The sequence below is a fragment of the Perca flavescens genome, chromosome 8 (genome assembly GCF_004354835.1).
Source record: "Perca flavescens isolate YP-PL-M2 chromosome 8, PFLA_1.0, whole genome shotgun sequence".
Taxonomy (NCBI): Eukaryota; Metazoa; Chordata; class Actinopteri; order Perciformes; family Percidae; genus Perca; species Perca flavescens.
In genome coordinates, this window is record NC_041338.1 from 21,597,759 (window position 1) to 21,625,313 (window position 27,555).

A 27,555-nucleotide genomic window follows, 5' to 3' on the forward strand; every position below is an offset into this window, starting at 1 on the left:
GCATCACATATACGCATATTGCTGTGTATTGTTATTGCTGCTGCCATGCTCTGTAAGATGCATTCTAAAAATAGATTTCCCTCCACAAGGAATCAAAATAAAATGATATATCTATTGAAGCAAACTGATGATTTTCATTCCTTTTTGTTTCCTACAAAAACTGGTATGTTATAATATAAAAATGTTAATTTCACTCTTTTCTTTAAAGAAACTCACTTAAATTATTCAAACTGTAAAGATGACAAGTTTGTAATTTGTGTATTGGTGTTTGATGCTAGTGTTTTTACTCTCAGTGTGTTCTTAGTGACAGTGTGTGTTATCTAGATGAGTATTGTTCATAGTGTTTGGCTGCACTGAGCCTGTTTTGAGACGTGTGTGAAGAGTTGTGTTGCTTGGAATGAGTTTTGCAGGTGATGTGAACTGTTAAGTTCAGGTGACTGTTGGTAGTGCAGACTGTAGTTAGAGTTTTGCACATGTGGCTTCAGCTGTGACCACTGTCGTTTAGCTATTGAAAAAAAACTGTAATTGTGCCAATCCTGTGGTGTAGTTTCAGCCTTTTGTTACGTTTCAGACATTTCCACTCTAAATATCTCACATGGTTTAATTTGAAACATAGAACACCCAAAGAGGTCAAATTATCAAATATTTTACAAAAAAAAAAACAAAGATTGGAGAATATTTTATATATATATATATATATATATATATATATATATATATATATATATATATACAAATTTGTGTAGCAGACCTTTTTCTTCTTTCCTCCTCCATTAATCATCTCACAACCCCTCAGATTTATTGTGTGGGGGCCTGACCCCTAGGTTGGAAACCACTGGACTACCTAACAGTAAAACATTTAGCCCGACCTCAAGCAGCTTCAACAGTCAAAAGTCAAATATTATAATAGATTTTTCTGCTGAATGATTACTTCTATTTAGTACTTCAAATTTATTTTGCTGATAAAACATCTGTACTTACATCTGTATCTACTTAACTTAAGTAGGAGTTTAAATGCAGGACAGGAAGTGGAGTATTTTTTTACATCATTGTATTGTTACTCTGAGTGCTTCTTCCACCATTGGAAACTTTGGAGTTTTGGTGTTTACATGTTCTCGCCGTGCTTGCGTGGGTTTCCTCCGGGTGCTCCAGTTTCTTCCCACCACAAAGACATGTGTGCTAGGTAACTAGGACTACAGTTGAAAATTAGCTGACTGGCTAACACTGGCACATTTACAGAAATGTTGATTAATGTGCATTGTACCACAATTAGCCAAATAATCCTGCTAATGGGAACATGTATGTAAAGTACTTAAGGCCCAAATAACAACAGAGGGACCTTTTGTTGACCCTTCAGCCGTGTGTTAATGCTTCATTGTTGCCTGGCCATAGTTGGCACACTGTTATTCCCAGAGGCCATGAGAAGGTGTTATAGTGCGTGTTATTCATTACGCTCCTTCACTGACCTTGTGTGTGCAATCGCTGAATGAAAGTGTTCTGCATAGCCATTTGTTTATGAAGTGAGGCAGGAGCTGACTGACAGTTTGAACTGCACCAGAGTTGGTGGTACTGATTGAGACTTTCAAACCAAGGTTACACAATTTTAGGGGACAGAGCGGGAGGGATGTTGCACGATAAAATAGCAGAGGAACTCGGTTGGATTACAAAGATTGTGTGTTGCTTTGATTCTGGGGCCACGCATGCTGAGATGTTTATATCCCAGGCACCTATAGGTTGTGAATCTTAGAAAGCTTAATTACGATGCTTGAGTGGCTCGGTAAGGCCTCATTGGTCTTCACTCATACAATTCTGTTGCGATTCAGTGAACCTCTACTGTAGGTTCTTTTAACCGTGTTGCTATAAAGAGAAGCCACAATCCCCATGAGCCTTGAATCTAGATCTCTCTCTGAGCAGCCAGCTAACGGCCCAATCAGGATGCAGGTTCAGAACAGAAGAGGCGGGATATATCCTTGTGCTACATTAACATTCAATCCACTTGCCTGTGGTCTTTCAATTATTCATCCATGCATATTACATAATGTTGTGTAAGCAAGTGGAGTTTTTTTATTTTTCAGAATACATCTTGCAGATATTGAAAAACTTAATTAAAACTAATTAAATTGCTTAACTTGAGATGAAAGGCAAATACAATGACAGTGTATGACCTTTAACATAAATCAATATAAATGTATGTTTATTTAAAGTCATGACTGTGTGTTTGAGTTCAAACCACATTATTCTGAGTAGGAGGAGTTTAATCTTTATGTGGTGGTGGATGTGTGTTAGGCTAATGTAATGTTAGGTTATTCTGAGGTCAGATACATGTGCAGAGTAGCATTTTAAGGTGGTAATTTCGGGCCTTGTTTTCTTAAATAAAATAAAAGAAACTGCTGTTTTATGCTTCCAGATGATATAATCTGTCTGTACATAAACATGTAAATTGATTATGCTATGCCCTGCTAGTCGGCTCCTCCTTTGACAGGGTCTTTATGGGCCCGGCTAATCAGCAGCGTCCTTAGGGGCTCTGCTTAAGACTGTCCCTGGGGCTTTGGCTCACTGTGGCCGCCATGCTCATCCACACATCATAGAGGGAATGTTGAGATGCATTCAGTTACATGCTGAAAGAAGGGGGAAAGTAGATAGCACTAAGGCGGAAAAAAAGGAGTCACAAAGAGAAGAGGCAGAGGTTAATGCATCCATCCATCCATCCATCCATCCATCCATACAGTATGTCAGGGGAGGATGAGAGAATATTCAGGGCGCAAATCAATCTTCCTTCCATGAACAGGAGGAGGGAGTACTTATTGTACTTTGCACATCCATGCGTTATGCGGGGCTGAAAGCAGCACTTTAGCCAGCAGGTACATGCTGATACACATGCTCATCTCATACATACAGATAGAGGGATGGCAGTTGGGGAGATGAGCTATTTGGAGCATTAGCCTGGGACCCTTGTGTCCTGCCTCAGAACAGGTGGCACATGTGCAGCAGCCTCCACCTCTGAGGCAATCTTTGTATCTAATCGTGATTCAAAATATTTGGTAGACTCGAATTTTAATGGACTTTAAAAAAAATGTTTGGATGATTTCATGTTGCTGAAATTCCCCAGAACGATAGGTTAGTTTGTTTTAATTAAACTCGGAGACATCATGAATGTTAAATTGCAGAGAGTATTGGGAGGCTTTAAAGGGAAGTGGGGACTGAACTGTTATAGATGGGGTGGACACTAAGCTCATCTTTGGATTCAAAAGTAATGTTTGCAATGCTTAACTCTAACTGTAACTGTATCGTATGTATAGTCAAAAGGGCAATTGCTGGCCACCAACGTTAAAAGTAGTACGTCTGAAATACGGCTTTTAATCAAATGAAAATAGACATTAAACAGTGCTTATAAAGATCAACCTTTGGCACCCACTGAATTGACTTGTGTTTTTTTTATTTCCATTTTAAGAAGCAGAAACAGAAGGCAGCATTTAGCACCGCCCATGTTGATACTTTCTGAAAAGGGATTATAGTAAGTAATTTCCAGTTCCAACATGCGGGAAGTAATTAGTTAACAGTGAAAGCATCCATATTCATATGTCGCAGCAGAATTTTTGGTCGTAGACTTTGTGTAGTGAAGCAGCAGGAATGACTGGCTGACTCTAGTGTGAATGTACATGTGTTTCATGTGGATGATGAGTTATGTAAGCAGCGCCATGCTTCACTGCTGTGGTTTTGACTGTGTATGATCCTGGGATGCTGTGGCCCCTGAAGAATGATAGAATGATAGATCTAGTGGGCGGCTATGAAATTGAGCATAGACACTGAAAATACATCACTTCATGGTCTCAGGCAAGCATGTTTGGTTGAGTGTGACATGTTTGCAAAGGGGTGGGGAAAAAAAAAAAAAAGGGGGCTGGGTTGGGCTTTCTTTCTCGCGTCTCTCTCCAGCCTAGACGTGGAGTGTCTTTCCCCCCCTCCCCCTCTCTTCGAGCTGCTGGCCCTCGGTCAGGTAACAAAAAAGGATAGTATCACAGGACGGTGAAACCCAAAGTGGCCCTGCCTGCCTCCATATGTCTGCTCATGTGTGTGTGTCTGCGAGGTTCTCACCCGTACCTGTCATATATCCTATACCTTATCTTCTTTGTTCTCAGTGTGTTTGCCTGTTTGCTGCACCCCTCCAAACACACCCTTCCCCAGCGCCCAGTCCCAACAACCTCTTGGCACACACACCCTAAACCCCCAAATGTATGGTCTGTGTTTCTAGAGCCGTTGCTATGCCAACAGCCCACTTTCTGTGCCTTAGCTGTGGGAGAATCTGATCTGAACTCGAGTCCACTCTGCCTCCCACTGGATACTGTAGACAACTGCAGGCTTTAAAGCATCAATTTCCATATCAACCCCCAAGGGGTCAGACAGAAAAAGCATTGACACAAAATATAGCAGTTGTAGTTTTACCATCTTCCATAGTTGATATCGCTTTTTAGAAATTAAATAAACTTAAACCAATCTTTATTTTTGATTCCTACTGCATGATCTGGAGGAAGTATGTTATTTCAACAAATCCGCAGCTCCAGCCGCTTTGTTTAAATGGCGCTGGAGCAGAGGACCTCCTCATGTGCTGTGGAGCAGGGCTGGTAGAAAGGCCATTCCTCTGGCTGTACTAGCTTTTACCTGAGAATGCTCTGAACCCCTGAATGAAGCATGACGGAGAATGAATAATTAAAGACATTCACTCCCCCATCGATAGTTGGGAGGTTGGAGGAGGAGGGCGGTGCCTTGATTTACTTCAAAACGCAAAGTCTCTCTCCGTGCTTTAGAGCCCTATTGAGCTGATCCTCAGATCTTAGTTTAGTCTTTTACCCAGCCTTTTCCTCGCCTCTCAAACTCATTGCCTGCAGTTCAGAGTCTGTGCAAAAAATAAACATGCCCCTGGAAATGCAATTACCTCCCTTGGCAACTAATACAACTAACACCAATTGATGTGATGAATATTCCCTTCCCTTCTCTAAATGGTTAACACTCCTCCTCCCCATCCCCTCGTCTCGCTCTGATTCCTTTGCTGGTTGAAGTGATTGTTGGATTGTCTGTTTGCTTGTCTTGTTTGCTTGCTTTTTCTGTCTGTCTATTTGTCAGTATATTTTACCCCGGTTCTGTCCTTGTCTTCAGCAAAAATGTACACATTATTGCATTCAACATCAATTATCATCCAAATTAGAGCGCCCAACAAAAAAAGTACATTCTCTCAGTGAAAACTCGACAGAGATTGCTGGCCAGACAGACAGACTTTCTATGGGCTCCTTGTTTTCTGCCTGTCATAGGCATTGCCTTCACTCTGTGAGTGACAACTACTTGCATATATGATATATGCACATGTAGCCAATGCCAGTTTGTGCTTTGGCCCTTGTGTCCCCAGTCCACACTTTTAGAGTGTTGCTAAATGGTTGGAAAATCAGGTTAGATGTAAAGTTATCATTTTTAGTTATTACTTCATTACTACCAGCGCCCTGTTTTGTGACACTCTAAATGTGCATTACCTATGTTCTTACTATTTGTCCCTTTTTGTGTTTTCAATGATATTATATTTTTGTATGGTATATTTATGCCTTATTTCTCTTTCATACTATATCTCATCTATTGTTTATTTTGAGCTCTCCATGTAAAGAACGATGGTTCTTGATCTTCTTTGTGATCAATTGTATTTATTGTCTTTTTCTTTTCTTCTGTGCTCTTTTTCTCCCTTTAGCATGTTCGTCCCTTTGTCTCTTGTTAGAGATATTGTGTGTGCATAGCTCTTTATTTTTGTCTCTTATTCTTTGAAACTTATCAGACTGACCAAACTAAGCCTCTCTTGTGTTTCCAGGCTTTCCTTCCTTCATTCCCTATCCTTTCTTGCAGCTCTGTTTTTTCTCTCTAATGTGCTGGTGTTTGTAACAATCTCACTCTCTGTTTGGTTTTGGTTTTCGTAACCTCACTGTTCATGCTATTAATATGTTCTATCTCTTCTAATACAGATTTTTTTTTAATTCAGCTTGCTTTTCTATTTCTTTCATTCCTTGTGGATCATTCTATCTTATCTACAGACTTTATAATTTTTGTCCAGTGTGTGTGTGTGTGTGTGTGTGTGTGTGTGTGTGTGTGTGTGTGTGTGTGTGTGTGTGTGTGTGTGTGCAACTTCAGCATTCTCTCTGCATCTGCTCATGTCTTTTCTCTTTCTGTGTGTGTGTGTGTGTGTGTGTGTGTGTGTGTGTGTGTGTGTGTGTGTGTGTGTGTTGTTTTTCTTCTGTGTTTGATGTTTGTTTCTTACCTAACAGTGTTTCAGTGTTCAGCCTCTCCATGTGCCTTGACCAGTCATCTATGGAGTGCTGTTTGTCCAATGTGTCACATTACATTGGCCAGGACTTTTGCATTTGGCTCTTTCTTGTTCTATCTTTTCTCATTCTTTCTTAATCTCATAATATTCTCTTTTAATTTCTCTTCTTTTGCTGATTTTTTGTTTTCTTTACACTTTGTGATTCTTCTTGTTTTCATGATGTATGAACATAGAGGTTTTTCTCCCAGAATGTTTCTCCCACTTTAACGCTATGTTTTCAACCATCCTCGTGTCGGGGAACTAAACTTAACATCTATTAACATTTGTACCTAAGTACCAGCTGTGCCATGGGAGATCTCTGTTCTCTCTTTTATGTTTTTATTCATATTTTGTGTTGTTGATGCATATTCTTAATAACTGAGAGATTCAAAGAAATACACTTCACACAACACTTTACAAAACTGTTCAACATTTGTCCTGTTAAACGTCTGGTCCTCTACATGTTGCTATACATGTCTGTCTCTTGTATATATAGTGACATCATGTTGCTGTACATGTCATTATACATGTGTGTGTGTCTCGTTGATGTCTGTAGAGGGAGATAATGATTACATTTAGTGGTTTTTGTTTTGTGTTCTGTCTGAAAATGTGTTTGTTTACTTTGTGGAGGTAACTTTCTTGTTAGAGACATGGATGTTTGCCACACTGGACATATGTATAGTCATCTCAGATTCCAAGTTTCATCAAACACAACTCACCGCATCAAATGTCCTTAGTTCTAGGGCCCGCTGTTAATCTGTGGAATTTTTGGCAGATTTCATTTGGCTTCGCTCATGATAGCTAGACAAAGCACAATCTACTTTGAAGGGACATCTATCCAAAGCAAACTTGGATTCAATTGGTTGTTTTAGATAGGCAGTTTACAAGCGCCAAACAGGTGGAGGTTGGGCTCCTTGCGTGCTCAGACACTCTCTCTCTTTCTGGAGATGAGTAAGCTTCTCAGCTCATGTGCTCACCATTTTCCCTCTGGGTCATACTGTGTTTCTGCTTACAGGGGCAACAAGCCAGCTAACAGCCCCAAGGGCCAACCCCCTGATGCTGACGGCCACTCCTCCGTAACTGACCTGGCCAACTCTCTCACTGGAGATATGGTGATGGTAAGACCCTTCATCCCACCACACATCCACCCTACATATTCTGAGTGTAAGGTGGCTGTTACTCTATATCATGTATTGTCAACATGTCCCTTTAAAAGCCAAAAACCGGGTCACACTGGTAGCTCACCTGGTTGAGCGTGCGCCCCATATACTAAGGCTCAGTCCTTACCGCAGTGGCCCAGGTTCGAGTCCGACCTGTGGCCCTTTGCTGGATGTCGTCCCCCCTCTCGCTCACCTTTCCTGTCTTCAGCTATTCTATCAAATAAAGACCAAACAAGTCCCCCCCAAAAAAACTAAACATTGGGATAGTCTGTGCCACAAGCATTGATTCCTACTGAACATGTGAGCCTTTCAAAAAGTCATAATACAGCTGGGCTCTGTAGATCGTAGAAAGTATGAGTCAAATGGGAGTAAATATTAATACCTATTTAAAAAAAAAACTGAACGTCACCCAGTGCAAGAATGTGTCTCATTTATGTGTAATTTAATAGTTTTTACAATGGAGCTCTATGGCAAAGAGGAAAAAGCTATATGAGGCTTTAGCTACACAGACACATGTTAGTAGGATAAATTCATTGCTCGTTTTTGGCTTTTCATGGCATTTGTTAATGGTATGAAAGATATAGAATTTCACCAGACGTATAGATGAAGGGAAATCTTAAAGAGGCACTTCAGTAATTTAATATTGCACTTCCAAAAATGGGGGACTCACATGATGAGTCACGGATTAAAAATAAATTGAAGCAAAAGAGGCCAATATATTCAGATTTTCAGTCCAGTTTCAAAAATGCTAGATCCTAGATCCTAAATGCTTGTGTATTTTAACTTCCATGCCCCCTAGTTTTTAAAGCAGGCTTTAAAGTTGTAGTCTCCTACCCTGGACATCGGACAATCATTGTCTAAGATTTTAAAAAGCTCTGTCCAGAGCCACAGACATATACAGCTGTTTTCACTGGCTGAGTAGTACTGCTCATGGGGAGTAAACTGACCTTGAAATGACAATTCCAGTTTGATGTGGAAGAATTTGACTATCCTGCCAACCCCTTGTCACATGTTTGGTGATGAATCAGAACGCTAACTGTGAGCCAGGCTTTATCGGCCAAAATCATTGCCCAGCATCACTAATGCTCTTGTGGCTGAATTGAGGCAAATCCCTTCAACTAGCTTCATAACCAGAAGAGTGGTGGAATCATATTGATGCCCATCATGGTTTTGGATGGAAATGTTTAGTGATCACAAGTGTGTAATATGCGGCTGTCCACATGCTTTTGACCATGTACTACATGAGGTAACTCCATAGACATAGAATGTACATTTTATTTCTATGGGTAACTCTTAGTCAGGAGGTAGGACTAGTGTTGCTGAATCATTCACCATTCTCCATGCTTGAGCCAGGTTGATTTAAAGCTGCACATTGTTATAAGAGAGCCATAATAGGAAGAAAACACACCGGCAGTTCCTACACGGACAAGCCTTCCAAGGTGACTGACACTGTTTGATTTATTAAACCTGGAATATTTCACACATGCTCTACCTGTCAGTTATAAAACCCATATGTACAAAAGCTGAGTGAGTGAGTCTTTTCCACTTTGAAATTGAAGCTCTGACCTAAAGCACGGAAACCAACAATTTCAGGTAAACCAGACAACCAGGCTGATCTTTTTTTCAAAGTATCAGTGGAGGCACTTGAACAAAGTGGTCTTATGAACTGCTAGGTGTCTTCTCTCCCTCAATGTCCTCAATCGCTTCATTCCAATCAGTGCTATTGTTGCAGAGAGAGAGAGAGAGAGAGAGAGAGAGAGAGAGAGAGAGAGAGAGAGAAATTAAGGACAAAGACAGAAGGTGGAGCCAAAGAAGTGACCACAAAGACGGCTGCAAGTGCAGAATGCCAACCTTGAGCTGTGCTTTTGTTTTCTGCGTGCCTCTCATGCAATGCTCTCTCTCTCCTACTCTTTCTGTTTGTCTCTCGCTCTCTCTTTTCCTCTCTCTGTCCGCTGCCTTCTATCAGATAGTGGCCTTTTAGTGCACAGCAGTGATAAAGCAGTCAGAGTGGCTGTGAGAGAGAATGGGTGGTCTAAAGCTCCCCTATCTTCAATCTGAGCACCTCCTGCCTCTTAAGAACATTAGAAAGGAAATTAAACTCTCTCAGTCTTGTTAATGCCAGACCAATCTCTGCCTTTAAGCAGCTGCTTGAGTACGCCATGATAGAAATGCAGCTCTAAAGTCTCCTCCCCTCACAGCTTCTCTCTGTCACGGTCTGTGTGCACGTGCTTGTGTCAAGTGTGTGCCCTTGGACTGAACTTTCCATATCAGTGGCTGCTGTTGCTGCATGTACATGTATTTATATTTATTTTATTGCATTTGTGGCCCCCGCAGCTGTCTCCTGGTTCGGAGGATGATGAAGGGCCTGTCAGTGAGAAGCTGGGCCGGATCCAGTTCAGCATAGGGTACAGCTTCCAGAACACAACCCTTACCGTCAAAGTTCTCAGGGGCCAGGAGCTCCCGGCCAAGGACTTCTCCGGCACCTCCGATCCCTTTGTCAAAATCTACCTTCTGCCCGACAAAAAGCACAAGTTGGAGACCAAGGTCAAGAGGAAGAACCTCAACCCCCACTGGAACGAAACCTTCCTGTTTGAGGGTCTGTGTTGTTTTCACTAAGCTACTTATCAAAGAATTGCTGCATTTGTTATTGTTGTTATTACATATTTCCGTTTCACTGAAAACTCTCATGTGAAATAGTAGGGCCAGGCTAGCTATTTCTTTCTCTTTATGTTGAGCTAAACTAACATCTGGCTTTACTGTAGAGTTACATTTAACAGACAAATATGAGAGTGGTATCGATCTTCTTCTTTAAGAATAAACTCAAGCATCACCAAAATGAATTCTGAACGCTCACTCACAAACCTAAGCTTGTGCCATCGTTTTATTCATCATTCTTTCAAGTTTTTATGAGAATGACAAAGAGTGGTTTCTTAACGCAGAAAGAGCATTGTGGGAGTTGTGTGAAAATTCACAAAGTGTGAAATTAGAAAAATAAATTTGCATTTATAAAACCTTCAACTCAAAAAACTACAGACAGGTTTGATTAAAAAAATTATATTCTTGAGCACTGCATACTACAGATGTTTAGTAGCTAGCAACCATGCAGAGAGCAGTGAAGTGTCTCACCTCTCTATGATCTGATGTTGGAACATTGTGCTCGGATGACAGCGCAATGGTAGAATAGTCAAAATAATTTTCAAGAGGCTCCAAAATTAGAACAATAGCCAGTGGTCTTGAAAATGAATGAGATAGTTCTTTGTGACTATACTATACTACTATTTTGTGAGTATAATGATCTTTCTCAGTCATTTGAGAGAGCGCTGGCTGGTCCTGCAGTTTTTGAAATGCACTTTGGCCTTTGCCAAATTCATCCCGGTTAGCGTGGTGCAGATTACACTGCCCTTTCTGTACTGTCAAGAATATGTATTTCACTCTGTAACTTAGCTCTCCCATTAGTGTTTCTGAAGTTTCTGTCTCTGTTTTAGGCTTCCCTTATGAGAAGGTGAGAGAGCGCACTCTATACCTTCAGGTGTTGGACTATGACCGCTTCAGCAGGAATGACCCCATTGGAGAGGTGTCAATCCCCCTTAACAAGGTGGAACTGGGCCAGATAAAGACCTTCTGGAAGGAGCTCAAGCCCTGCAGTGATGGCAGTGTAAGAGAGGCCGAATGATGACGAATCTGTTTTCATTCAGATATTGTAATTACAGTTTTATTAAAAGTGTGATGCCATTTGTTGACTGCTCTCAACATGTGAGCTTGATTGACGTAATTGAATGGTGAGCTCAGCTAAGCCAGCCTTGTCACTGGACCATCTGTGTTTGGCACAAGGGGTTAGAGTAGTGATGTAAGATTACACAGCGAGCTAGTGAGTAATCTGTTTGATTTTCCCTGATGAAATCTGATATTAGACTGGGGGATTCATACGCCATTATGTTCCTGTGTGTTCCTCAGGGGAGACGAGGAGACCTCCTGTTGTCTCTCTGCTATAATCCCACTGCCAACACCATCACTGTGAACATCATCAAAGCGCGCAATCTTAAAGCCATGGATATCGGGGGCACCTCAGGTAAGTTTGTTTAGTCTTTTCTCTTTCTAACCCTTGTTCGCCCATCTGAAGTCCTCGTGACATTAGAAGCTCCATCTCTGTGTTCAAACATTCAAACAAGCAGAAGACGGTTACCGTCTGGCTCTTAAGCCGGGTTGCATCGTAGATAACTGCTGCAGCAAGGTGACATTACAGCAAGCATCTCTCCATGCCCTCTATATTTCCTTCTCTCTCTCTCTCTCTCTTTCTCTCTCTCTACATATCTATGAGGATCTTCAGCCTCCCAGAGAAAAAACTGTGTCAGCTCAGTCTGGTGCTAGTTTTTAAAGTACCAGTTCTCACTGTGCCTTGCTTTCTGTGGCATATTTTTGTAAAATTATTGCTTCCTGCAGCAGTACAAGCGGTGTCCGTTTGTATTACAGAATACGATAATGCTCCAGAATTGGTAGTACAAATCCCAGGCCCTATTTCCATAAATACTTCCTCATTTGGATGTTTCCTAGCTCATGGGATAAGTTGACCTTGAGCTCAAACTAGGTATCTGTCTCCCTGCTGCCTTCCATGACTTTAAAAGGGTAATTGCAAACCTGACTCTAAAATTCACCTTTTATGGGCATCTTCATCCTCGCTCTCATGGAAACTGCTGTTCTCTGCATCCACATTGCAGATCCGTATGTTAAGGTGTGGCTGATGCACAAGGACAAGCGTGTAGAGAAGAAGAAGACAGTGACGATGAAGCGCTGTCTGAACCCCATCTTCAACGAGTCCTTCCCTTTCGACGTGCCCGCCCATGTGCTGAGGGAGACCACCATCATCATCACTGTCATGGACAAAGACAGGCTCAGCCGCAACGACGTTATCGGCAAGGTAACATATCAGTGAGGTGAAACGTCCCAAAGCAACAGTAGTTTTAAAGTTTAATTATCTGATCAGCGGCCAATACATTTAGCAATTAGCAAAACATACTGTATTAATCTTCTCATAGTGCTAACCTTTTCCTTTATGTTAAAGCAATAATTTGCCATTTTAGAAAATACACATATTTGCTTTCTGGCAGAGTTAGATGAGAGGATTGATACAACTTTCATGTCTAGCAATTAAATATAAGGTTACAGCCAGCGGACGGTTAGCTTAGCTTAGCATAAAGATTGAATGCAGGGGGAAATGGCTAGCATGGCTCTGGTCTGGCTCTAGCAGTTGCCAGGCAACCAGCACACACTCCAGGGAGTTACAGCCAAGAAATGGAGGCTTCAACGTCAAAATATGTTTAAAAATCTATAAGTGATGCAGCCTGTGAGAGAACTGAGACCAGTCTTCTTCCTTCATTTCATTACCTTTCAACTCATCACTGCTCTCTGGCAGTGCCGCTGCTTCCTCTCACGTACCACAAACATCGTGGATCTTTCCAAAAAGCTTTAATCATGTCTGAATAAAGGCAAACAGTAACGTAATTTACATGTCTGAATGACAAAAGGCCATTACTTTAACGGAGCGATAAAGCCAGCAATGTTACGTACTCTTATTATTTATAGTCTACATTATCATCCCTTCTCTCCCTCACTCAGATCTACCTATCGTGGAAGAGTGGACCAGCGGAGGTGAAGCACTGGAAAGACATGCTCGCTCGGCCGCGTACTAACGTTGCCCAGTGGCACGCTCTCAAGGCCTGATCGCACTGCCCAGTTTCCTCCATGGCCCCCTCCCGTCGCCTACTTCCCCTCCTCCCTCCCCTCCTCCCATTCCCGTCCTTATGCACAAGACTGACTTGCTGCCAGGCTGCGAAACACGGGTACAATTAGCCATTTGCTCTCTTATACCTTTAAACTCTTTTCTTTCAAAATCTGTATTCCTCTCCGACTCTTTTCGCTTCTTCTGTTCCCTCTTCTTCATACAGCCGTGTCTTAGTTTCTGTATTTCACCACTTTGCCAATGGTCCCCCTGTTTCTGACTGTCTGTATGTCTGTCTGTCCTTATGCACTTTGCCTGTGGAAGTCCGATATTCCGTTTTTTGTCGACCCCTTGGTTCTGAACTGCACTGCAGCCCCTGACCCATTTAAGGTGCCAGTCCCGTGGGATCACAGAGAATCTTAAGTAACGGTTTAATTTCATATAATCCTATTATATGACTATTCCAGGTACACAATACAGTATGTACAATATGTACATATACCTATTACTATATTAGGAGAATAGATTGGCAGAACTCCCCCTATACACACGACTAATATACGGTATGTTATCCATAGCCTGTCTAATGTTTCTCGTCTCCTGCTCTTCATTTGTCTTGTCATTTGTCTCAAGTGTACAATATCCTCTCCCTATTTCAGTCCTTTTACTCAAAAGCGGTTTAATGTTCATCTGAAGTTGTGGAAAGCAATCAATACTGAGTTTTTGATGAAACCTGAACTCAAGATGGAATTGCTGATACTGCTGTCTCCTTTCTCCTCTTTTTTCCTCTCTATGCTCTTCTTTATCTCCTTTGTCCTTATTGTTCCCTATTTCTCTTACTCTGGCACAATATTAGTGTACCCAACCCTTTCTGGACCCCCCACCCCTTGTCGTCTGTGTGCTGTGGGTGCTGTGCTGTAGCTCCAACAAAAATAGAGATTAAAAATAAAAAAAATAAACGGAACTTTCCAAAACTGGGAAAGCGGGAACACAATAAACTTATAAAATGGATCGCTCCTGATTTTTCCAGACAAAAAGCCCTGACATGGAGAGAGAAAAAAGAAGATGGAAAAAAACAAATCCCCCAATGATACGATGATGTCATTTTTCACAGCATCACCAACTGAGGAAACCAATTTAAAATCTTCCAAGTTTAAGATGAAAACTGAATCAAAAAGTTTGCGCTGTTTGTGCACAAGCAGTCGGTTGTGAGTGCACACTTCTGTCTGTTTATTGATGCTATGAATTCTTTGTGCTGCCCTGTGCTGTTGTGTTGTGCTGATGGGGGTCGATCTCCACCAGTTTTGACCTGATGGTGTGCTGCGTTAATGTGTGTGTGTGTGTGTGTGTGTGTGTGTGTGTGTGTGTGTGTGTGTGTGTGTGTGTGTGTGTGTGTGTGTGTGTGTGTGTGCGTGTGTGTGTGTGTGCGTGTGCGTGTGCGTACGTGTGTGTGTACGTGTGAGTTCACAGGAGCAACACAATTTAGACAGCAGAAATCTTCTTCTCTTTTCTCTTTCTCATCTTGCGCTCTTCTTGCTCTTCTTACTGCCATTGTTTCCCCCATCCTCCTTTACTGCCCTGCCTTCTGAACGAGGGCACAGGGAAATTCTATCTGCACTTTTTAAAAATGTAATAACAATAATAATGACAGTTTTGATGATGATTATAGTACTGGTGAAAATTAAGGGAGAAGTATCTGAAAGGGTGAGCAGCAGTTGGGGAGAGGAGACGTCTGCTCTGTGATTTCAGGGTTTGGAGATGAAGTGGAGGAGACGGAGGATGGATGTAGGGCTCTCATCCTCCTTTTTGTTCCTCTGTTTTCCTCAGTGTACCTGTGTGTGTGTGTATGTGTGTGTGTGTGTGTGTGTGTGTGTGTGTTTGTGTGTGTACGTCACCTACCAGACTCCTGGTGGCAGGCTGCTAGTGTCTGAAATGTCGGGCGAGAATTGAGAGATCAAGCTCGTCTGCTTGTCACACGGTGGTGGCCAACAACAGTGCTATTACACAATGTGTTGATCAACAGCGAAAGCAGAGTCAGAGCTCTAACCAAGAGTCTGGATTCTCCTGCGTGAGTCCTTGATGCTGCACAATCGGTGCATATCTGGAAACAGTGAGACAGATGTACATTTTGGTTTTAACGCTGAAAGACAAATAAGATAACAAGGCGTTCTGAGAAACTACAAACGGCCATGTATCACAGATGGCAGGTGTGATATTAGATGATGGTCTGATCTGCCGCTGTGAGATACCGTAGAAGCAGATTAGACATTATCTCTTCCCTGAGTGCTTGAGAGCACCACAGAGTGTACTGGTAGCTGCCCTGCTTGTCAGGCACATTCAGCTCAGCTCGATATCTCTGTAACGTAAATAAAACCGTCACAAAGCTGCAACATGGATACTGCCAGCCATTAAGAGCTGCTCACACAGACGTCTACTCTTTCTTAGTGTACACTCTACTGGAACTGTTCTGTGTTTTCACATTCTTAAAGTCCTGTGAAGCATAATCCTGTCAGCTATTCAGGATTAGTTTTTTTACTGGAGCAACTTTTTTATGTCTAATTGAGCATCCACCTTTAAAACATCTCATGTTTGACTGACTTAGCAAGTGTTAACTTTTGGTTTATTTCACGTCATTACCTTTATCTAATGTCATTCATGTCATGACCGTAATGTCATGTCATGACATTTGTGTTATCTCATGTCCTAGAACATATTGGATACAGGGGGGAAGTGCTTACTGGAATAGATAAACATGAGAAGGACAACTGACCATATTTGGACATGTTTTTAGCCTTGTTGCAAGGACAACCAGATGACCACACGATGAGCTGAGGTAATGCCTGGGTATAAGGCACTATGCTTGTAGTAAGAATTTTCAGAACTTCTCTGCAGGGACTTCTCAGATCTTTGTGGAAATAAAGATCTTATTATTGCACCATCCGATCTCCCTGAAGATTCTTTGATTCAACAAATCGGCCTCAGAAAATCAACAACACAAGCAAATATAATCAGTTTGTTTTTTTAGTTGAAGCATCACTGCTTCTGTTAATGCAGCATATTTAGTTCCTGCTAACTCTGGCCGCTTAAAATCCATGCCTAAAATACTGAGGGCCCTGCATTGGATTTTATTTCCCCTTATCATGCGATAACCTGATATCATCTTTTACTTTTGGGCTTGTTTTGATTTATGATAATGATAACCTGATCACCACAATAAAGATTGTGTAATTGTAGTCTAATCTGAACCAGGTTAGTCCTCTTCTCTCTATAAGCCGGTCTGGGCAGCACACTGTGTGCTGTGAGTGTGTTCGAGGCAGTGTGTTTTCGTGTGAGACTCGTTGCTGGCTGCTGTGATGCACTGATCCAGTCCAGCACCCTTCAGAACAATTGGCCTGCCGTGGAACATGGCCCACTGTTTTGACAGCCACTGCCTGCAGTGTCACAGCACATTACTATCCCATTAGGTGGTCAGAAAGGAGCAATATCTGCTTTCTTGGACCTAACTTGCTATTTGCAGAGGTAATACTCGCTAAGAATAAAACAAAACTATGGAGCGCTCCTATTAGTAAGCATATAGGTGATGGACAGGGATATAGGCTCGTCTGACGAAATGAGGAAAATAATCAGCAGGCGTTGGCTGTGTAAAGCTGCAAAAACCAAACATAGTTTAAATGTGCAGGTGATGAGTCAACACAATACCTCGGACATTTCCTTTCACCAAGATTACACGTAGCTCCAGGAGTGATAAATTGTGATTCTACGAGGGTTTACAAAGCTTAGTCATCAGTGACCCTGTGAAATGGGGGATATGGCTTTATTTTTAGTAACATGAGGCACAGTGTGATGTCGCTTATCCTCGAAGGTAGGCTGGAGGGCTGCAGGATTTTAAAACTTCCTGAGTGCTTTTGAATACAGACTTCTTAAATGTGAATCCAGCGCACAACAACTTAAATGGGACGGTCATCAAATAATTAGCCATTGACACTAAGGCAAAGGCAGGATGTTACTGGAATAAATGGAATAGTGAAATGCTTTTTTATGTTGTTTTATTACCCATTGTGTTTAGTTGGCATTGGCTCTACTTCCTCAATGCTGTGTATGTAAAAATGTTTTTTAATAGAGACCAAAAACAGAGTTAAAAGGAGTGAATATTGGACTTTTATTAATGATAATGTTGCTCCGAAACTGCAGGATGTGCAAAATAAGCAACTGTTTGCTAACAGGTTTATCATATCAACATAAAATGGGATATGTCACTGTTAGTTATTGCAGTTTTAAATCATTTTCTTTTCTCTTTTTCACTTTGCTATAAACTGCATATAAACTGCCATTGAACATGACGTCATCTCGGAGATTATTCCTTCACAGCGCTGTGCAATGCAAGAAAATCTCAGAGCTGAACCGGGCAGACACAGCAGTTTTCATCAGGGTCGGGTTAATTAAGTTTACTGCTAATTTACAACACTAATAACCCCGCAAATCAAATACATACTTCACCGTTAACTGTCAAGCCACTAAACCTGTATGAAAATTAACACCTCTGCTGAAGTGTTAAATTTGTTAATGATCATACTTCACGGGACGTCTCTCTCTCTCTCTCTCTCTCTCTCTCTCTCTCATACACACAAACAACCGGTTCTGGTGGTTGATTAACAAAGATATGTGTTGATTAGCTCCACTGGTGGTTAGCGCACTGCCATGAGTCTATTAGGCTAATGTCTGATTACTCCATATTTTCATTGTGATATTTTGTGATTACACTCTGAATCTGCAACGTTCTGTCAGGTAAATATAGTAGTACAATGTCTTCCTCTGATGTAGACGTAGCCTACACAGTAAGTCAGTAGTAGGATATACAGTGGAGTTGCATATGAAGTGGTTTGGGGTCCTTCTGTAAGTACTTTTGGGGTACAATTTGGTTTTGAAGAATTCTACAAGCAGCAATACCACAGGCCAAGCAATTGGCCCGTTCCAAACAGGCACATTTTTAACGGGCACTGTACTAGTTTGCATAAAATCAGGAAACGTCATGAGGTTCGTATCTAGATGATAAATCAATGTGAAGTATGTTTTTTGAGCTGTTGAAAAGCACATCAGGCTAACAACGCTCTACATATGCAACTATTCATTCAGCGGGTATCTTATAATTTATCTTAATGTATCTACATTAAAAGAGGTTAAGTGACTATTGATGCTTATGGTCACAAAGTTAACTATTACGTCTAAGAATGGCAAGAACAAAATACTCAAATGTGATTGTAATATTGCTCTTACTTTCATAAGCTTTAGTTTTAAAAGTTATGTACTTTTGGAAACAGCGTATCACAGAGTATCTAGAAAAGTTGCACTTTTCACAAAATAACGAGTCGCAAACATTATGTTTATGTTCTCTCATCGCTTGCAGTCAAACAGCACCATTAAAGTGAATGGTGAGCTCAGAGCCAAACAGTATAAAGGAGGAAGCAATTTCCAAATCCCAGTTTTATTATACTGCCACCTGTCTCACACCTCTAAACATATTGCGTTTTGTTGGCACCAACATTGTCAGCAATAACCTTCAACAATCCTGAGCTCATGAATACAGCATGGTAGTGTTACAGATGCTCCCAGTCAAGACTTTTTTCAGACTAACTCCACTCAGTGTACTGGCTCTCCTTACGTTCAGCCTCAGCTCTGTCTTCCATCAGGGTTTCATTCCCTTACAAGGCCAACTGGTCGCTGGTGCAGGTGTGGATAATTAGGGTTTGATTACTGAGGTTTAATTTAAGAAGACAGACACAGCCAACACTGCCCACAACTTTGCCACTGAATTAAGGCTCTTAAAACTGACTTTTTTGTTATGTAAATTACATTTTTACCCAGTTTATTAGATGTCTCTATTTAGCGTTTAATCTGGAGGGTGTTGGAACACTTACATTTTTGTTTGTAGTTTTCTGCAAATTTAAGCACTGCCAATTTGTCATTTAGCTTCAAAACCTTGCTGTACAGAGCTGCTAGCTGTCTACAGCAGCTGGATATAGTGATTCATCTTCTGAACTTTCATCTTCTCTACGATGTTTATTTAGAGGATGGGTGTGTCCACCCCAAATTTATCATTTGCACCTGCAGCTTTCCCTTCTCTGTTTACTTTCTAAATAACTGAAAGCTTTATTGGCTGAAGGGGTCACACCTGTTTGCCAAGGGATTAGAAAGATATTCTTCAGAGTCTGATGATATTGTTTGTCCTTGTCATACTCTCAGCCCATTCCTTATTCTGCGACGCTAGTTTTCCCTGATGTATATGGCTTTCTTAAGATGAGCGTCAATGACTCACTCTGTTGGAAAGGTGCCTGCTTTGCTGTAGTTTGTGCAATATTAAATTAAAGGTACACTGTGCTTTATCTCTTGGTGTGTGTGTGTGTGTGTGTGTGTGTGTGTGTGTGTGTGTGTGTGTGTGTGTGTGTGTGTGTGTGTGTGTGTGTGTGTGTGTGTGTGTGTTAAAATCAGGCTGTAGTAATCTCATCCTAGAGGGACTGGAGTTGATGTTTATTTCTGCTGAATCATATTATGACGGCTGAGTCAGCCCAGAAGTCGTCTGGGTCACCTTTGTCTTATGTCCAGTCAGTCAGTGTGTGAGTCTCACCCTGCGCAGACAGACCTCGCCTCCCCTAACTCACCCTTTCAATTGTTTTAAGCATCTGGTGAAAACCAATGTGACTTCTCCCAATCAGGGTTCAAGTAAGCATTATTTAAATGGTAACAAAATGAATATGAAAAACAATGAGTAATAATATCCTTTTTCTTTTTGTTCACGTTTGACTGTTGGTCAGTGTGTATGTATGTGTGTGCTCGTGTTCTTGTGTTGGATTTATTTCTTTATAAAAACATGATAAGAAAATCCTGTTTTTGGAAACTGTATGTAAATATCGTTGATGGAATATGACGTTTGTTGTATGCTGGGTTTTTATTTGTCACGTGAAACGATTAGGGGAAAACGATGATATTGATGAGTAACAGTGGTGATGTGGATGATGCTGAAGCTGATTATACCTGCCCTTCTTGAATAAGGGCTTTTGATGTCCGCTGTATTTTTGTTGGAAGTGTCGTGAGGTCGGGGCAAGAGAAACAAAGGGATGGAGTGATACCCAACACATCCCAGGCCTGCTGTAGCAACACTGCCACATACCTTTTACCCCCGTACACATTTCAGGAAATAGACTGAGCGATATGTGGCACAAATTGTAGCCTGTGTTATGTACGCCATTAAACATTTTATTACAAAAATCAAGCACTCCTTGGCTATGTAAGAGGACTGTTCACCTCCCTGTGGAGTCAGTCTGCCCTGGTCGCTTGGCATCACATCTCACCCTGTCTGCTTATAGGCTTGGGGATTTACTGTAATGCCATTGTGTTAGACGGGATTGGCACTGTACTGACACTGATGATGCCTTCCTCATTGAATTTGGAGTCATTATTGCTCAGCTGGAGGCCGTATATGGGGTTAGACATGTGTGGAGGAGGGAGTAGATTCCAAGTGAAGGACGTACATCATTCGTCTGACCCTTTTTAAAGACAATTTGCATGCTTTTGATTCAGCCTCTTATTGTGGGGTTAGACTCATGATTAAGCACAACTGACTGCCATGAATTTGCCACATAATATGCTCGTCTCCTGCTTAGTCAGATATTTGTAAGAACTCTCAAACTCCAGCAAGAATAACCGGGATTAGTGCTATAAAACACCATATGGCAGACATAGTGGAAATAAGTGAGGGAGAATAAGATTGATATTTCCAGATGTCCAAAATGTGCCCTGTGCCTTCTCAACATACATATATTCAGCCCACTGCTGCATCCAAAATAATTGCACAGGGCTGTAGTTGTTTTCACTGCAGGTGTGTGTACGCCCACTTCCCTATTTTCCATATGCCACAGCCTTATGTATCTGGCAGGGCCTGTGTACAGTGCAGGGACAGAGCTTATCAGTTTCGTATTACTTTTAGGACTGTCTCTGCCACAGACATGATATAGTACAGCCGATACTCCCAGCAGCTGTCTGCAGGAAGGACAGTGGATACAGCCCTGCCTTCATCTGTAATACCATCCTTTAGAGGGAGTCCACGGGGAGTCTGAAAATACACACACACAATTTGTCGTTTCTCGATGCACTGAAAATAAATTCTGACTATTTTCCCTAAATTCAGATCCCTCAGAATATGATTGTTTTTCTTTCCTCGCTGGTTGTAAATAGACTTTGTGATTCGGTTAGAGCTGCCTCTAACCCCTGCCATAATGTGGACATTTTTAATCAGGTAGGTAATAAGCAATACACGTAATTAATCAAACGCCATACACTGAATTATTACTTACCGAGTGCGATGGTCACTCCTTTGCGTTACGGGATGTCCAGGGTAACACTCCTGTTTCTTCACCTCCTTTCTCAACTTGCCATGGCCCACCTCTTCAACAAAGAGTGCTCTGACTTAAAACACACAATTGTGATGTGTACAATCTAATTTAATGTATTTATTTATGTATTTTTGCCAACTTTGTATAGTGTATAAATATCTATAAATATATGAAAATGACAGTACTGTATAGATTTTAGCTGCCTGGTAAGGTTAATAGTATATACTTGGTAGACTAAAAGAAAAAGCATAGAGCTATTCAAAAGCCAGTCATTGAGAAAATGCTTTCTGTAAAACCCAGTGCCACTGGCTCTTTTTATATTCTAGGTTTGAGTTCTGGTTTATTTTTTTATTATTGTCAGTGGGATCCAAAGTGTGTGTTGTTTATTCTTTACGTCTGTTTGTTTGTTGATCGGTTCGTTTGTTGTTTTTCTTGATGAGACACAGTGAGGTTCTGGCAGCCAGGAGAGTGCAGTGGAACGCAGACTGGGACCCTGTGCAGTAGTGTGTGTGTGTGTGTGTGTGTGTTTGTGTGTGTGTGTGTGTGTGTGTGTGTGTGTGTGTGTGTGTGTGTATGGTAGTTGTGTGTCCGTCCATGATAGTGCTAGTGCTCTCTGTGCAGTGCCTCCCTCCTCCCTCCCTCTCTGATGTAGTTTGTCATGTGAAGCAGTGTGTTAAGGTACAGAATGACTGTTGGCTGAAGCTGGCAGATGCGCTCTCTCTCTCTCTCTCTCTCTCTCTCTCTCTCTCTCTCTCTCTCTCTCTTTCTCTCTCCTCATGTCCACTCTGTTTTTTATTACAACGCTTTTATCTTATTCCTCCACCAAGTATAGATTTCCACTTCCTCTGCTCAATTGCTCATTTACTCTCCCATTCAGCTGGCCATGCATACACCACCACAGGCTAATTTCCCAGTAATCCATGCTTCCTCATCTATCTGTGATTCTTTGTCCATTAGCGGCTCTCATCCGTCACCCTCCACATTACCTTGTCTTTCCTACAGAGCTCTGTGGACCAGAGAATGATTTAGCACAAAAAAGAGCATCCTCATCCCTGGTCATACCTTCATGTTGCTTTCTTAAGTGTTGTTCTTTTCGCCTCCTCTCTATACAATCTCTGAGGAGAAGGGCAGCTGCCAGCCCAGCACGCAGAAACACAAAGCAGCCATATTCCGATTAAGCACAGACCTGTGACTCAAATCTATGTTCCCCATTTGTAGCAAGAGAAAGAATAGCCTTAAAGATTGGACCGACTACACAAAAAAGTAGTGGGATATGTGCATTTGTAGTGAACTATTATTACCTTCCCTTTCCCACTCCAGATTTATTACTCAGTATTCTGATGTGTTGCTTGGTCGCTCTGTACATATCTGTGTAGTACTTCTGTTGATGTCCCTGTGTTAGGATAGTAACGGGTTCTTACTGGGCGGCCTCCGCAGACATCCTCTCCCTCCAATCTCGTCTCATTTCCTCAAAAACTTCAAACATTCCATCCAAATCTAAAGTGAGCAACATTTGATGATCATGATTAGATTACGTAGGCTGGGAGTAAAACGCAGAGGGACTGAACCACAGACATTTCCACCGGAGCCATGATAATAACCAAGACGTCTTGTCTGTGTTCACGTCCCTTTGAGAACTGACAGCTCACTCAGCATAAAGACCGTCACACTCGTCTCTCTGCTCCTCCAAAACACGCCTTCACGCTGACCTCACCGGGCTGGGAGAGGTCAGCGGGTCATCGACTGGTTTGAGGAGCCACTGACCTCCAGGGTGGGGGGTGAGGAGGGTGAGGTAGGTGAGGAGGTGGGAGAGCCCTGGGATGGGGCAGAGAGGCCTGTCCCTGTGGTCACATCCTGGGTCAGGATGGACGGGAGCAAGGGCGTCTCGAGGTCAAACCCAGTAGCACTTTGGTTTTGCGTTCCATGATTTTTTTTAGCCTCTCCTGTTTTTTGGCCGAGCGGACTGTGATCTTACTGGTTGTTTTTCTCGTTCTCCTCCACCCATCAGTGTTACAGATTGTGTTGGGTGGACGGAGCCATGGAGCTGAGCTCTGATTTTGTTCCATATTAAAGAATCATTTTTACTACACCTGCGTACACAGATTAAATGGTCTTTCTTTCTGTGTTTTGTTTTCTTTTAAGGTTATTTGAAGAGCTACACTAAGATACACTAAATGGACAAAAGTATGTGGACACTCAAACATTACACCTGTATGCATCTCATTCTAAAATCATGGGTGTTAACATGCTGCTATAGCTGAGTCCTTCTTAGCCATGTTAGTGGCGTGGCTCTAGGGATGGCACCACTTTGGTCCAAATGGAATTATCTCAACAACTATGGATTGCAATGAACTTTTATACATACATTCATGGTCCCCAGAGGATGAGTCTTACTGACTTTAGTGATCCCCTGACTTTTTCTTTAGTTTCACCGTGAGGTTGACATTTTTGGTTTTGAATGAAATGTCTTTACTACTGGGTGGATTGCCATGACAATTGCTACAGATATTCAAGGTCCCTAGAGGATAAATTCAAATAACTTTGGTGATCCCTTAACTTAGCCTCACAGAGCTCCTAGCCTGGCTGTAGTTTTGATAAAGAAAAACTTTATTGGTTCCAGCTTCCTAAATGTGACTATTCCCTGTTTTTTAGTCCTCTGTGTTAGGAAACGGAGTATCTTTGGGTTTTGAGCTGTTGGTTGAACAAAAAATACTTAAGATTTAAATAGGTCGGGGCGGCCTCTAGCTCACCTGGTAGAGCGCGCTCAGTCTTTGCCAGCGGCCTGGGTTTGAATCCGACCTGAGGCCCTTCACTGCATGTCATCCTACCTCTCTCTCCCCCGCTTAATGTCTCTCTGCAGCTGTTCTAAATAAAGGAAAATCCCTAAAAAATATCTTTAAAAAAAAAGATTTAAATAGGCCAACTTGGATGCACACTAAGGTTGGTGTAAAATACCTTTACATGTTGTAACATTAACATTTCCCTTAGTTGGAAGTAAGGCTTCAAGCCCAAAAATGAAAGGAAAAAAACAGCCCCCACATCAAAATGTGGACATGGGTGTCCACATACTTGTGGCTATGTGGTGTATTTTCTGCTGCTTTCAATCATCTCAGACACACATGGACATATAGTGTAATTACACTGCAATATAAATAATTATTACTGTAATGACATCATTCAAATTTAACATATTCTACCATTTGCTGATAGAAGCAGCAATTTGCAAAGGTTGTTTGCCTTTGAGTGCAATTAAAAATGTATAGTGGAAAGCTTCTGCTCTGAGAATCACATTAGTCAGCATGAAGGTAAATGAATCTCCCACTTCATGCTACACTCTTTTATCCCATTCACAGGATGATGACAGATTTTCTCATTAATTAGCTCTTGCTTTGTTTGTACAGTTTGTTTCACTTCTGACATCAACAGCTGTGTGTTTCAGCTTCAACCCATCAAACAGCATTCAAAGGCATATCTTGCAACTTTAACATGATAGTGAAATTGGTTTTCTTTAATTTGATCTGCTTCTCATCGAGTTACAGAATAGTCTGTCTTGTACACATCAGGAAATGTACATGTTTTGACTTACGATGTCTCACAGTATTTTATGCCTGAATCCATCACAGCCTGCCTCTTTGGCATCGCATGCACCAAAGCTGACTAAAAATCAAAATGGAAAAAAATGACAATGCAATTTACTCCAATCCGTCCGTGCCAGATTTGCCTATTAAGTACAGAAGTCAAAAAGGAAGCAGGGAGGAGATAAGACCCAGAACAGTGAGGCGGTGAAGCAGAGAGAGCACCTCTGAGAACTGACACACAAAGAAGGGTCTTAGTGCCTGAGCTGTCTCTTTATGTCTCTCTAAATATTAATTCCATGCTATCCCATGGCAGACATAGAAACAGGTTATTGAACAGACAGAGAAATCGTCAAGATTCTCCTGGTGCAGTAGAGTATCAGAGTTGGGCAGGAAACGCAGACGAGCACCGAGCCAGCTTCCTGCAGACAGGGGCCGAGGTTTCGTCCCTCCCAGAACTACAACAGACGGCTGCAGGCGAGCCAAGCGCATCAGCTCAACGGGAGACCCGTGCTTGCATCACCTCCATCTATTTTTAGAACCACTGCACCCACTTTTTTTCCCCTCTTTTAAGCTCACTCTCTATTCTAAATGGTATCTGAAGTGTAAACTGTTGCAGAAGGTGTAGCATTTCTTACTTTTTCTTTTTTCTCCAGTATTGTCAATTTGATCAAGAATCTAACCTATAACTGAGCCTGGCTACAGCTCATCCATGTTATATGTGAATTATGCAGAACAAACAGATTGCTTTACTGAAGAGATGAACAATCACGTTTCCATTTCAAACAGTACAGCAGGTGCTGCCACTGATCAGTTCATCCTCTCTGACTCTCAGGCTGAAGTTGTTCTAATAAGTGAAATCATCTGGCGTAATCTTTGAATGAAATGAAAATAGGCGCCTAGTCTATTCCTGCTGTATGGATCCCCGAGAGTTTATAATTAGAAATGCCAATAATGTGCACATTGTGTTTAAGAGCAAAGAAGCAGGAAATGAGACTGTCAGTTTCAATGATGCAGGCGTTTCCCTGTAGTTATTTTTTTGGAGAAGATAATAAACAGTCCCAGGCTTGGCACGACAGCACGTCAAGCAAGAAAGACTGTGGAACGGCAATACAAGCAACAGCTTGGTAAAGATAGGCTCCTCCGACTGCCAGCATTGGACAGATGGAGGGGAGCAAGAAGTGACAAAGGTGAAGATGCAGTGTGAGTCCAAGGAAATGAGATGGAAAGAGAAGGAATAGGATTGAGAATGAAAGGCAATGTGTGGAGATGATGTGACGATGATGCATTGTCAGATTTAGTGATCCACAGGGGTGGCAGGTTGTCATGGAAAAACCCCAGTTTGATTTTATACTGTAATTCTCATAATAAACAGGGAAGAAAATCACACTTTGAAGTTCATACTGTGTGTTTGGAGAGCATATGGGATATCTGATATGAAGTAGAGGTTGTTTAAAAATACCACACTCTTTTACCTCTTTAATAGAAATATCCTCCTGTCGATGGTTAATTAGTAAGAATATGTATATATATATCTGCATCTGGAAAAATGACACTGAGACTGTTTTTTTTAATACAGATGGCCTAAATACAACAGGAGGTGGATATGCTCCAGATAAAATTGAGATATTCATGTAGATGAAGCATGTATAGATGGTGTACCAACATATTCTCCTGTTAACAGCGGTGGATGATAACTCCCTGTCTCGGATGGACATTTTTATCAAGATGTCATGCAAATTTCAAGCCATCCATCATTTTTTACATAACCTTACATATTTTCTGGGCTAGACTGAAGTCAGAGCCACTGTGGCATCACACTGCCATCCAATGGACAGATGGAGAAACTCTTCAGTCTGCTGAGGATGTTATACTCCAAAAAGCTGCACAGCTAAAATTTAATGTAAGTCCATTTTATTTATACATCACAAATTTGCCTCAACAGCTTTACAATCTGTAAAGCCTACGACACCCACTATCCTTAAAACAGATTATGAAAATACATAAGGAAATATCTGAATTGATGTATATACACTCACCTAAAGGATTATTAGGAACACCTGTAAGATTTCTCATTAATGCAATTATCTAACCAACCAATCACATGGCAGCAGCTTCAATGCATTTAGGGGTGTGGTCCAGGTCTAGACAATCTCCTGAACTCCAAACTGAATGTCAGAATGGGAAAGAAAGGTGACATAAGCAACTTTGAGCGTGGCATGGTTGTTGGTGCCAGACAGGCTGGTCTGAGTATTTCCCAATCTGCTCAGTTACTGGGATTTTCACGCACAACCATTTCTAGGGTTTACAAAGAATGGTCTGAAAAAGGAAAAACATCCAGTATGCGGCAGTCCTCTGGGCGAAAATGCCTTGTTGATGCTAG

General features: G+C 41.6%; 1 protein-coding gene across 4 annotated transcripts in view; it reads left to right on the top strand.

The window, feature by feature from the left end:
* syt7a (synaptotagmin VIIa) overlaps positions 1-14,165 on the top strand; it is a 71,859-nt gene extending 57,694 nt beyond the window's left edge. For all 4 annotated transcript variants that reach the window (XM_028584158.1, XM_028584160.1, XM_028584159.1 and 1 more), the window contains 6 exons: positions 7,350-7,452; positions 9,829-10,090; positions 10,980-11,149; positions 11,449-11,563; positions 12,210-12,409; positions 13,108-14,165. In XM_028584158.1, the coding sequence (XP_028439959.1) occupies positions 7,350-7,452; positions 9,829-10,090; positions 10,980-11,149; positions 11,449-11,563; positions 12,210-12,409; positions 13,108-13,212 (955 nt within the window). In that variant the 3' untranslated portion in view covers positions 13,213-14,165. The remainder of the gene's footprint in view (positions 1-7,349; positions 7,453-9,828; positions 10,091-10,979; positions 11,150-11,448; positions 11,564-12,209; positions 12,410-13,107) is intronic.
* The last annotated feature ends 13,390 nt before the right edge of the window (positions 14,166-27,555 follow it).